This window comes from Vulpes lagopus, chromosome 3 (assembly GCF_018345385.1).
Source record: "Vulpes lagopus strain Blue_001 chromosome 3, ASM1834538v1, whole genome shotgun sequence".
Classification (NCBI taxonomy): Eukaryota; Metazoa; Chordata; class Mammalia; order Carnivora; family Canidae; genus Vulpes; species Vulpes lagopus.
In genome coordinates, this window is record NC_054826.1 from 117,305,168 (window position 1) to 117,318,473 (window position 13,306).

At 46.3% G+C, this 13,306-nt stretch overlaps 1 protein-coding gene and 1 long non-coding RNA gene across 2 annotated transcripts in view; one reads left to right on the forward strand and one right to left on the reverse strand.

Annotated features, from left to right (window-relative positions):
- Window positions 1-13,306, reverse strand: part of BMERB1 (bMERB domain containing 1) — a 113,561-nt gene that overhangs the window by 38,278 nt on the left and 61,977 nt on the right. The window contains exon 2 of the mRNA XM_041750788.1: window positions 11,488-11,611. Coding sequence (XP_041606722.1) covers window positions 11,488-11,611 — 124 coding nt within the window. The remainder of the gene's footprint in view (window positions 1-11,487; window positions 11,612-13,306) is intronic.
- LOC121488311 lies at window positions 8,094-9,463 on the forward strand. Its single transcript, XR_005987021.1, has 2 exons — window positions 8,094-8,142; window positions 8,995-9,463. It is a non-coding gene; the product is annotated as an uncharacterized LOC121488311 (long non-coding RNA).

Sequence of the window (13,306 nt, forward strand, 5' to 3'; positions counted from 1 at the left end):
GGGATCAAGCCCCATGTGGGGCTCCCTGCTCGGTGGTGGCTCCCTGGTTCTCCCTCTGCCTCTCTCCCTGCTTGTGCACCTTCCCTCTCTCTGCCGAATAAATGAATAAGATCTTAAAAAAAAAAAAAGACACCGACTCTGTGGTAGATTGTTACAGCAGCCACGAGAAACTCATGCACATAGCAAAGCATCTACACTGCAAGCTACTGCATCACACTGTCATTCTGCAGGAAGGCTACGAACTGGATCCAGATAACCCTTCAGAGGGCCAGGAAGCTCTCCCTGCCTGGATTTGCCAGCCCCAGGGGAGCCCTTGCAACGGGTCGGGTGTGGGGACAAGTGGGAAGATGAATACTCTTGCTCATCTGTATGGTAGGTATTCACTGTGCACCTGCTCTGAGTTTGGGCACGCATTGGGTGCCGCCAATACTGCTAGGGGTGCAAACAGCTCAGCCTCTGCTTCCCCATCAAGGCCAGTGTCAGGTTGGAGAAGGATACTGAACACATACTCACACCAATGCATGTGTTTATAAATGGAGGGAATCTAAGGAAAGGATCGCGGTTATGGGGATAAGACTGGACACAGTCTGGGAAATGCTGGGAAAGCTTCCCCTCAGATGCAAACCTGGATCTGAGCCCTGGAGGGAGAGAGAGAGATAACCAGGCATAGAGGGTGGCAGGAGCAGGAGTCCAGGCAGAGGAAACAGCATTGGAAATGGCCCCGTGGCAGGACAGGGCCTGGAGTATATGTGGGGGAACTGAAGGGTGCCCATGGGATGCTGATCAGTGGTGGGGGCTGAGGGTGGAGGAAAGATGAAGAACAAAGGGCAGAAGAGACAGGAACAGACCCAGTGGAACCAGATCTAGGCTTGGTCACAGTAACAAATTATGGAGGGTGTTTAACACTGGGACCGTGGCCTGATTTGCATTTCAAGAGGCTTCCTCTGGCTGTGGTACCCTGGCGTGGAGGGCAGCAGCAGGGTGGAAAGCTGGGATGCTCTTGAGATCCAAGACTGAGATGGGAATGCACACTTGGGTGACGACTGTGGCGGGGGAGGAAAGTGGACAGTTTTTAAAACTACTTTAGGAGGTAAAATTGACTCAATTTGGGGGTGCGTTAACTATGCAAGGTGGCAAATTGGAAGGAATCAAGAATGGTGTCTGACTTCAGATTTTGGTATTTCCGTGAGTAGATGATGGTGCTGGGCCATTTGCAGAGCTACATTTGGTGGGGACAGGGCTGTGGGATGGCATGGGGGTCATGAGTTTGGACTTGGACATACTGGGTTTGATGTACCTGCGACATGGATGTGAAGATATCAAAGATCATAAACTTCCTTCCCTTTCCTAGCATTTTTCCTTTAAAAAGGTGCTTGTGGGGGCACCTGGGTGGCTCAGTCAGTTGAGTGTCCGTCTCTTGATTTTGGCTCAGGTCATGATCTCAGGGTCATGAGATTGAGCCCAGCATTGGGCTCTGCACTGGGTTTGGAGCCTGCTTAAGATTCTCTCTCTCCTTCTCCCTCTGCCCTTCCCCTCTCCCATTGACACTCATGCACTCTCTCCCTCTCTTAAAAAAAAAAAAAAAGCAAAAGTAAAAGTAAAAGGTGCATGTGTGTCCAAAAAGACAAACACTGTATGATTCCATTTATGTAAGGAAATTAGAGTAGTCAAAATCTCAGGGGCAGAAGGCCAACTGTGGTTGCCAGGGGCTGGGGGGCAAATGGTGAGTTGTTGTTTGATGGATATAGGATTACAGTTTTGCGAGTTGGAAAGTTCTGGAGATGGACAGAGGTAATGGTTGCACAACAGTGTAAATATTCTTAATACCACTGAACTCTACACTCACAAATGATCACAATGGTAAATTTGATGTTTGATCTTATGTATGTTTTGCCACAAAAAAAATTGGGAAAAAATGTGCATGTGTGTGTTTGTGAACTATATACAAAAGTAGGCATAAAATAAATATATGCCTTTTGTGGAGTAATAAATAGTTATGTCCACATCATCTTGCCTAAGTCATAACCTGTATAGGACCCTTAGAAGCCCCATTGTGCCCTGTTCCTTTGAGTTTCCCTCATTCCCTCAGAGGTAATCACTAGGCTGAGCTTCTTGTAATGCTTTTTCTTTCTATAATTTATATCTTATAAATTTATTTATAATTTAAATCTTTATATGAATACCTGCACATTTTTTGGTTTTAGACATTTTGATCTTTACATCATCTTGACTGAAAGTCTTATTTTTGAGATGCATCTGGGTTAATGCCTGTAGAGCATACATTTTCACTGCTATATAGTATTCCACGGAGTGACTAGGCCACAATTCATTTGTCCTTTTCTACTGCCTATAAACATTTGAGCTGTTTCCAGTTTTTTGCTCTTACAAACAAGGCTGATAAGAATATCCTGGGATATGCCACCTGGCACTCATGTGTGAGCATTTCTTTAGGGCACTGCTGTGATGATGGAAATGTTCTACAAAAATGTGTATGCCTTCCAGCAGGACAGCCATTAGGCACAATTGATTAAGAAGCTCTTGAAGTGTAGTAGCTACTGAAGGACTGTATTTTTTTCATTTCTTTTTTTAAAGATTTTATTTATTTATTCATGAGAGACACAGAGAAGAGGCAGAGACACAGGCAGAGGGAGAAGCAAGCTCCCTGTGCGGAGCCTGATGTGGGACTTGACCCAGGACCCCAGGATCACGACCTGAACCAAAGGCAGACACTTCGCCACTGAGTCACCCAGGTGTCCCTCTATTTTATTTCAATGAATTTGAAGTGAAATGGCTATGTGAAGCTAGTGCCTACCCAGTTGTACAGAGCAGCCCTAGGGTATTACCCAGGACAGAAGCTGCTGGCTATAGAATAAGTACATGCTCATCTTTACTAGGTGATGCCGACTGTTTCACAAAGTGCTAGAACCAATATCCTTTTATCTTAATCAGTCTTCAACTTCCTAGGTCTTTGCTAGCCAGATAAAGCATCCAGATGGAAGTTTCTGAGAATAAACAGGGTTGATTAGTCAGGATTCTCCTATGGAACAGAAACAATAGGAGATCTGATCAATTGATTGATTGATTGATCTACTAACTAATTATAAGGAAGTGGCTCACATGATTATGGAGGCTGAGAAGTCCCAAGATCTGTCATTGGCAAGCTGGAGAAGCAGAAAAGCCGATGGTATAGCTCCAGTCCCAAAGCTGGCAGGCTCAGACCCCAAGAAGTGTTGATTTTTCAGTTCAAGTCCACAGGAGGAAAAGATCAATATCCCAGCTCATCAGCAAAGCAGACAGAGTTCCCTCTTTTTCAGCCTTTTTGTTCTATTCAGGCCTCCAATGGATCACATGGGGCCCACCCACCTTGGGAAAAGCAATCTGATTTACTTGGTCTATTGATCTGAAGGTTCATCTCACCCAGAAACACCCTCACAGACTCCCCCAGAATAATGTATGACCAACTATCTGGCCACCCTATGGCCCAGTCAAATTGCCACATAAAATTAACTGTCACAAGAGCCTAGGATGGTGGGACGCCTGGGTGGCTCAGCAGTCGAGCATCTGCCTTTGGCTCAGGGTATGATCTAGTCGTCCCAGGGTCGAGTCCCACAGCGGGCTCCCTGCATGGAGCCTGCTTCTCCCTCTGCCTGTGTCTCTGCCTCTCTCTGTGAGAGTCTCCCAGCAAACAGGAGACTCAGAGGAGATCCTTGGATGTAAGAGAATGAAGTCCTGGTAAGGCAGTCTGAGTTCCAAGAGAGAAGAATTTCCTTTCCTGAAGTGTCGTCTGACTGCAAAAGGCAACTTGGAACAGAAGCGTGTCGGGTGGGGGACATGTCTTTCTCCGTTTGATCAGCCCAGATTCCCACCCTCATCCCTACCTCCCAGCATGCTTAGAAATTCAGGAGGATCCTTGCACTCAGAGGTCCAACCTGCAATGTCCTCCATCCTCTCTCCTCCCTCCCCCACCCCAACTCCTCACATTCCTGTACAGTTTGTCCAAAACAAGTTGCTTTTCAGATCTTCTGCATCGAAAGGCATTGCTCCCCACCCGTTGTGTACAGTGGCTCTGGGAACAGTGACCTGTTCTTAGGGGATGCTATTTAAAACCCAGAGCGCAACCAGCATGATGCAGAACCCCTGAAGGTGGCTAAGATGTGTCAAGTTATATAAATGCACATGCTTCAATTTGCTCTTGGCTTGAAGCTTTTCCTAACAAGACTTGAGAACATCAGCTCATTAAAGACGAAAAAAAATGCAGGTGTATAAAACATTTTTAAAAATAACACTAGTAACAATAAAGTTAAGGCCCCGGAGCAGAGTTGGTCTTACTGGTGGAGAGCCACTCCCCAGCTTCTGGGGGAGACAGATGTGTTTTTGGGTATTCCCCGGGGATGACTAAGCAGCCCCAATCCCCTACGATCCCTCAAAGCTCAGTGTTAACAGTGAAAGGGAGGAGGGGAATTTGGATCTGCTTATTTCCTAGGAAGAGCCAGGCACCTACTTTCCCACACGTCCTCTCTTTTCTTGCTGTCTTGCTGCCAGGGAAGCATCGATGCCCCACTGGACAGAGGGAGAAACTGAAGCTAGAACACGGCTAAAAATCTGCTCCAGGCCAGATAGTTGGTAACAAGTAAAAAGTGAGATTCTAAGCCAGTTGAGAGACCCCCCACCCCACCCCGGGCATGATGGTTGGGATGGACGCTGGACCCAGAATGCTTGGGATATGTCATTATCTGCTATTTAATGGACACTGTGCAACCCCAGGCAAGTTACTTGACCTCTCTGTGCATGAGTTTCCTCCTGGCAGGGAGGGTGGGAAATAGCGGGGTGGGGTGGGTATTACCTATCTCTATAGTTGTGGTGAGGATGAAATGAATCAACGCATGTAAAATATTTAGAACACTGCTCAGCATTGCAAGTATTGAAAAACTGCTATTTACAACTTACGCACTTTCCACCTCCCCAACCCGAATCTCCGCCGGATCCTAGGGCCTGACCTCTTCACCGCACCGAGTACTTCTTAATGAAATGAAGCAACTGGGGCGCTCCGGGTGGCTCAGTCGGTTGAGCATCTGCCTTCGGCTCAGGTCATGATCCTGCGGTCCTGGGATCGAGTCCCTGGTCAGGCTCCCTGCTCAGCGGGGAGCCTGCTTCTCCCTCACTCCCCCTCTGTCCTTCACCCCGCTCCTGCTCTCTCTGGGTCTCTTGCTCTCTAAGTCTCAAATAAAAAAATACAATCTTAATATAAATAAATAAATAAAATGAGGTCACTGGGGTCCAAGCCCAGGCTCTGGAAACAGCGGACTGTGAGCACCGAGCTCCTGAGATCCTCCCTTCCCTGGCCTGCCTCCCCTGCCCGCTGCGGTTCTCAGTGTCCCTGCTTAAAGCCGCCACCACCCAGGGCAAGCTGAGTGACAGAGCACACTGTCCCTTTTATGAAAATCCACCAAGCGGGTGTGAAATGAAGATAACCACCCCCTGCCCCTGCTCAGAGGCAGAAGATTCTTAATTATCTGAAAGCCAGTTAAACAGCAGGACTGGGATGGTCCAGGGATGCGGGAGAGCTGGGCTGGCTCGGGCTGCGGAGTCATGGGAAGCTGTTGGTGTGACTCAGTGCCCGGAGTTAAAGGTGAGAAAATGAGTGTGATGTTGGTGACAGCCTCCGTAGGACAGGCTAGGGAGTGGCATGGACGTGGGGCAGCAGCGGACGGACGGGAGCTGGGTGGCATAGAGATCAAGGAGTCCACAAAGTAGGCTTCAAGCTCTATGGCCTGGACATTTGGCACCTATTACAGAGGCATTTTTGTGATACTGAGGGCTTTCACTGACTCATTCAGATGAAGCTCGTAAAATCATCAAACTTCATGAGGGAGATCTCCAGCTGCCGCTTAGCTGCCTATAAACCAGAGTACAAGCTAAGGGACACAGAGAAGGTGACAACGCCATGCCCACCAGGGTCATTCATAGCCCTTCCCCGAACCTGACCTTGGGAACCTTCACCAAGGCATAGGGAAGGCTGCCCTGATTCATCCTTCCATTAGTAGATACTTTCCATAGATGATGTGATAACATGTGTTCAGGGCTCATTGAAAGTTGACTGCTGAGCTCCCTGAGAACCCCCGTAGAGCACTACTATGACTTCCTGGCGGGTTGATTTGCACACCTGGCCGCCCAAGTGAGAGCTCATCATTTTAGGTTCCAAATAAATCACTTGTCTCCAGGGCAAGAGTATGGAGAAGTCCTGACTCAGTCCTGTTCACTGAGCCTGAGCCGCCCTCAGTAAAATCCTTTCCATTTCTACCACACTTAATTCAAGATGGTGGAACAAGACAAAACCCAATGTGGGATGGTGAGATTGTGGGACTGCAGGCATCCAACCGGGAGTTTGTCTTTCATTCCAAAAGTGCTGGGCAAAGACAGGGGGAATGAAGAGTACACAGCAGTTTTTCTATACTCTGTCCTGAGCCCAAGGTCACACACCTAGGATGTGGGAGAGCCAGGATGATCCCTGAGTTCACTTCTCATCAATTCATTCTAGTTCCCTGGGGATTGGGTAAATCTCCTTCTTCTATTTCCTCACCATCCTGGCAAGAGGAGAGGTTGAACCAGCAAGGTTCAAAGAACATAGCAAAGAACATAGAAATCCATGAAAGAAAAAATGCTAAACTTTGGGAGTGTTAGGAGCAGCAGCCGTTGGACCCATTCTCTAATGAGTCAATATAGCAGGAGACAGTAAGAGTGAGAAGACACCCGCAACCATGAAATGTGGTCTGACTCACATAGTCTCCACAGGAGCTGATGGGTATGAACCTGATTACTTCAGAGCAGGTGTGACAAAACCAACCTGGTCTTGGTTATTACAGCTACAATCATTGGGACTGTCTCAGTCAACAGCTGTCACATTCCTGTCACTCAGCACTTCTCCACCTGAGCCTGAAAATGCTTAGTATGGTCTGAAATTCTATTTCCCCTCTTACCCTGTGCCCAGAGCCCTCATGTGTGTGTGTGTGTGTGTGTCTCTGTGTGTGTGTGTGTGTGTGTGTGTGGTGTGTGTGAAGGGAAGTTGCTCAGTAAGGACGGAATGTGAAAGAATAATTTATTGCATGTTCAACAAATAATAATTGGCCTAATAAGTGCCCAGTTCAAAATGCTGGAAAGATAGAACAGTGAGAAAGATGAATAAGATTCCTACCCTCATGGTGTATACTCTTTAAAGAATTTTCTTCCTTCATTCCCTCCCTCCCTCCTTCCTTCCTTCATTCACTCACTGAATCAATACTTTGGACTCCCTGCATACTAGCTTGGCTTTTTATTAGTAAATGCAACCATGGACAAAATTTTTAACCTCCAATTTTCTCTTCTCTAAAAGGGATGCAAGAACAGGGCCCCTATAGCTGTGTGAGGGCCTGGCTCTGAGAAATAGCCAGGGTACTGAATTCAAGAATGGCCCACCCATGGACTGCTAGCCTGCAAGGCCAAGGATGACGGAGGAGGCGTTTGTTTGGGTCTGAGTGAGTGGGCAATGATCTCTATCCTGTCCATCCGGGGTCCACTGTGTACCTCTGAGATTGACAAGGTAGATGCACCATCAGGTACAATACCAGGCTGGGTAGAGGGATGGGGGAGCTGTCAGTATCACCCACTATTGTTTGCAAGCTCCTAGCAAGTCTCCCCACTCCAGGGGGCCTGGAAGTTGGCCCCTCCCCTGGAGAATGTCATTGAGCCTCTCTTATATCCTGACTACACTGACATCTTTCTGTATCCTTTGAATAATTTGATTTATTCAAGTATCTACTGATGTATTGACAGTCCCCTGGAGAGCATAGCTGCTTTCAAGTATCTATGGTCGACATTTGTCCCTAAGTGAGCATGATGGAACAATTTATCGAGGTTGCAGGTCAAGAGTTTAGTGCAGCACTTGGCTCAGAGCTGGAGCTTAAATGCCAAGTATTTTTGTCATGTGCCCTCACTGTGTGCCAGGCATGTGCCAGAGGCTGGGGCTAATGAGTGTATGCACACTCGATGCAAAGGTCAGTAAATGCAAAGTGACAGCCATTGTTCCTCTAGCAACAAAAGCAATCTTTGCTCCCTCTTGACCATTGCAGGCTGAAGTGAGCTCTTCACTACTTTACAGCAGAACCTGTATGTTCTCTGTCTTCTTTCTTTTATTTTTATTTATTCATTTATTTTTTAGATAGTACACATGGGGAGGGGGGGAGCTGAGGAGAAGACAGAAAATTTTTTTTTTAAGATTTTATTTATTTATTTGAGAGAAAGAGAGAGAGCAGGAGCAGGGGGAGGGGCAGAGAGAGAGGGGGAGACTCTCAAGCAGGCTCCACACTGAGCACAGAGCCTAACACGGGGCTCGATCTTGCGACCCTGAGATCATGACCTGAGCTGAAATCAAGAGTAGGACACCCAACTGACTGAGCCATCCAGGCGCCCCAACTAAAGGTTCTAAGTTAAGTAATAGAAGAGTAGTCAGAAAACTATCCACCAGAATTAATAAAAGCCATTACTATTAACACAGGTCATTTTTATGAATTGGGATTAAAGATAGAATGGAGGAACAAAGACTTGATTTGCATGCACAAAGTATGTACAGGCACACCTGATTTTACTGTGCTTCACTTTATTATGCTTCACAGATACTGCACATTTTATTTTTTATTTATTTTTATTTATTTTTTGATATTGCACTTTTTAAAAATAATTTTATTTATTTACTCATGAAACACACACAGAGAGGCAGAGACATAGGTAGATGGAGAAGCAGGCTCCCTGCAGGGGAACCTGACGCGGGATTTGATCCCTGGACCTGAGCTGAAGGCAGACGCTCAAGCACTGAGCCACCGAATATTGCATTGTTTTTACAGATTGAAAGTTCAAGATTCCAGTGGGGGAAGTTGGTACAGATGTGGTGGGAATAGCAAGGGAATTGGAATTAGAAGTGGAGCTTGGAGATGGAACTAAATTGCTACCACCTCTTGATAGAACTTTAACAGATAGGACCTGCTTCTCATGGACGAGCAAAGAAAGTGGTCTCTTGAGATGGAAACTACTCCTGGTGAAGATGCCGTGCAGACTGTTGAAATGACAACAAAGGATCGAGAAAATGACATAAACTTAGTGGATAAAGCAGCAGCGATGTGGTTTGGAGGATTGACTCCAGTTTGGAAGGACGTTCTACTCTGGGTGAAATGAGATAAGGGAGCATCACATACTACAGAGAAACCCTTCATGAAAAGAACAATCCATACATGTGACAGATTTCATTGTTGTTTCATCTTAAGAAGCTGCCACAGCCACCCCCACCTTCGGCACCCACCAGCCTGATCAGTCCACACCTGTCAACATCGAGGCAAGACCCTCACCAGCCAAAGGATTATGATTTGCTGAATGCCGAGATGACAGCTAGCAGTCTGCATTTTTTTAGCAATAAAATCTTGTTTAAATTAAGGTATGTGCATTGTTTTATTTTTTTGCATTTTTTTAAAGACAACACTATTGCTCATTTAGTAGGCAATAGTACAGTGTAAACATAACTTTTATATGCACTGGGAAGCTAAAAAATTAATCTTACTCAGTTTATAGCAAGTTTTGCTTTACTGCAGTGGTCCGGAACTGAACCCACAATATGTCTAAGGCACACCTGTATTATTTATAGACTGTGATCATCCCAAACCCTCTTGTTGCCAGGGAACCCTCAACTATTCTAGACTCTCTGGCTTTTCCCTTTGCCCTGAGTCCATCCACAAGGAGGAGCTGCATGGAGACTGCAGCATTCGCCAATCCCATGCTTGATCCTTGCTGTTTGTCTACTCGTTTAACACAGGGGGACCATAGTCATTACTTGAATTCAGGAGTTGCCGCTCTGAGGGCGAGCCCTGAGAATCTGTGTCAAGTCCAGTGGTCTCTTGTGCACATCAGACAAAGACACAGAACTTCTTGCCACTCATCTGTACTTGGATCACCCACAGGCACCTCAAAGTCCTCTCCTGTCCTAGTTATATCTCCGTGGTTGGAATCACCTTTTTTTTTTTCTTTTTATTGGAGTTTAATTTGCCAACATATAGCATAACACCCAGTGCTCATCCCATCAAGTGCCCCCCTCAGTGCCCATCACCCAGTCACCCCAACCCCCCTCCCACCTCCCTTTCCACTACCCCGGAATCACCTGACTTACTAGAACAGTTAGTCATACTTCTCCTCCACAATCGATCCTTCCTCAAGTCCTTTTGATAAACCGAAACCGAAACCAAAAGCAAAACCCATGAAGTGGAAAGAATTGTTTCTGGACACTCACGTATGGAGGGATTTAGCTTATTCCCAGGTTACAGGGAAGATGTTTCTCATTCATAGAGTGGGGTGCTTTAGAGCTTTCTTCTAAGGGACCGTGCCTGTGAAGCATTTAGCACAGGGTCTGGCCTACATAGAGAACCAAATAAATGGCAGCACTTAAATCCAGTGGGCCACCTCGTGGGGTGAGAGAAGGCCACACAAGGAGAATACGGGTTTTGAAAGCAAGAAGAGCAGGACCTGAAGCCTAATTGTTCTATTTATTAGCTGGGAGGCCCTGAGCAGGGTAACTTCCCTGAGCCTCAGTCTTTCTCATCTGCAAAATGGAATAATCCCATAACGGGCCTAAGTGAAATCAGTAAAAGGGTACAGGCGGCATGTGCACTTTCCAGGGCACGCCCAGAAGGTGTGATGTTGCTGCTTCTTCCAATGGAGGTTGGGTCAAATCATGTGACTCTGAGGTTGCCAGTGACCCAAGGGGAGAGGTATTATCATTTTCCCCCATTTCAGGGAAATGAAGTGCTGAGAGAACCTGCCCCAAACTCTCCCAGCTATTTTGGATCTCAGAACTATCTGAACCCAGAGGGCATGCACCTACCAACACGGGCAGAGGTATCACCTCTGGGTCCCCATCTCTACCACCACCAACCCTCCCCCACCACCGCCCACCCTCTCTTGTCCCTTTTCTCTTCTCAGAAGGAAACATAGAAAGAGCTTAGACTCTTTTGGTCTTTGAGTCAGCCTGGCTTGAGTTCAATCCCAACTTCAAGATCTTATTTAAAATGGAAGACTCCATGGGGGCATCTGGGGGGTGCAGTCAATTGAGCATCCAACTCTTGGTTTCAGCCCAGGTGACGATCTCGCAGTTGTGAGATCGAGCCCCAGGTCAGGTTCTGTGCTTAGCGCCAAGCCTGCTTAAGACTCTCTCTCCTTCTCCCTCTGCTCCTCCCCACTGTGCTCACTCTCTCTCAAATAAATCTTTGCTAAATAAATAACTAATAGAACAGGAGACTCTGATACCCACCCCTCTAGGCAGTAGTGAGAACCAAACAAGATTTTTTTTTCAATGTACGCAATGCCTTTACCCCAACGCCTGGCCCACAGTCACGAATAGTAAATGCTAGGTTGTCTGGGTGCCCTCCCCTCCCCGTCCCTTCCTTTCCTCGGCCACGTCCCTGAAGCACTCACATAAACCTGAGCTCAGACTCCCGTCGGACCAACACTTCTCGGAGGCGCTGAATTTTCGCCATCTCCAGCTCGATCTCCTCGGGCATCATGGTTGTCTCTGCCATGGAGATGATGTCCAGCTGATCTGTGCAGGAGACATGACACGTAGGCGTCAAGACCCCAAGGCCACCCCAGTTTTTCAAGAACTCCCTTAGGACAGTCCTTGGGCTGGTTCCAGGGGGCTGCCCTGCCCCAGTGCCCATGGCACCCCGAGAGGGCACACGGATGGCACCCTGAGATGCATGCATGTATTTATGAGCCAGCCCTTTGGAAACCTGGAAAACCCCATTTTCCATGGGAATCTTGTTCTGATGGCAAGGAGGAGGCTCAGGAGGGCTCACCAAACCCGTGCAAAGTTATATACATGGCTCTGACAGTCCCTGCCAGGTCCCCAGCTCCTGAGCTTCTGCTCCCCCTGATCACAGCCCTTTGTCCTTGTCCCAGCCTCAAGACCAAGGCCAACTTTATGCAGAAAATCATTTTATAATCATTCTTTTACAGTCATACTATTAATTATTACCTTATTAGGAACACTAAGTAATGAAAGTAATACAAGTTTGTTGTAGAAAATTCAGGTAATACAGGTTGGCAAAAAAAAAATAAATAAATAAAGTAAAAAAGTCATCCATAACCCCACTGCCCGGAGAACCACTATCCACATTTTTTGGTGGACATTCTTTCCATCTCATATTTATAGTTAGAATTAAAAATATGGCAATATATAAAAATCCATATATTAAAAAAATTCTATGTAGGGGCACCTGAGTGGCTCAGTCAGGTAAGCGTCTGCCTTCGGCTCAGGTCATGATCTTGGGGTCCTGGAATCGAGTTTCGTGTCGGGCTCCCTGCTCAGCGGGGAGTCTGCTTCTCTTTCTGCCCTTCCTGCTCGTATTCTTGCTCTCACTCTCTTTCTCAAATACATAAATAAAATCTTTTTAAAATCTTATATGTATTACCATATATATGGAAAGACACTAAATATATATGCATATATCCATCTATGTGTGCATGTGTATTCACTCACTTGAGTTAACATAAAAAATACCTGAGGGGCACCTGGGTGGCTCAGTGGTTGAGCGTCTGCCTTTGGCTCAGCTCGTGATCTTGGGGTCCTGAGATCGAGTCCTACATCTGGTTCCTCTTAGGGAGCCTGCTTCTCCCTCTACCTAGGTCTCTACCTCTCTCTCTCTGTGTCTCTCATGAATAAATAAGTAAAATCTTAAAAAAAAAAATACCCGAGGCTGCGGCTTAGGCATCAGATATTTATTTTCTCACAGTGCTGGAGGCTAGAAATCCCAGGTCAAGGTCTGGCAGGGTCAGTTTCTAGTGAGAGCTCTCTTCCAGGCTTGTTAGATGGCCACCTTGTCTCAATGGGCTCACACAGCCTTTTCTTTGCACACACGCAGAGAGCGCTCTGGTGTCTCTTCTTACAATGACACTAATCCTATCAGATCAGGGCCCCATCCTGATGACTTAATTTAACCACAGTCAGTTCCTCAAAGGCCTTCTCTACGAATTAGCCACCCTGGGGGTTAGGGCTTTAGTATATGAATTCAGGGGGACGTAAAGACTCAGTTTATGACAATATGCATGTATAATATATTTGTACATATATGTATTAGCACACATAGTGCCATTAACATTCTGGTGTACATTCTTCTAGTATATACATAGTAATTTATACGATTATATATATTATATATGTGGTGTGCATATTTGGGGTAATACATGTGGGGTTTTTATATGTTTTCTATGCATAAGATTATATATACACATGCAT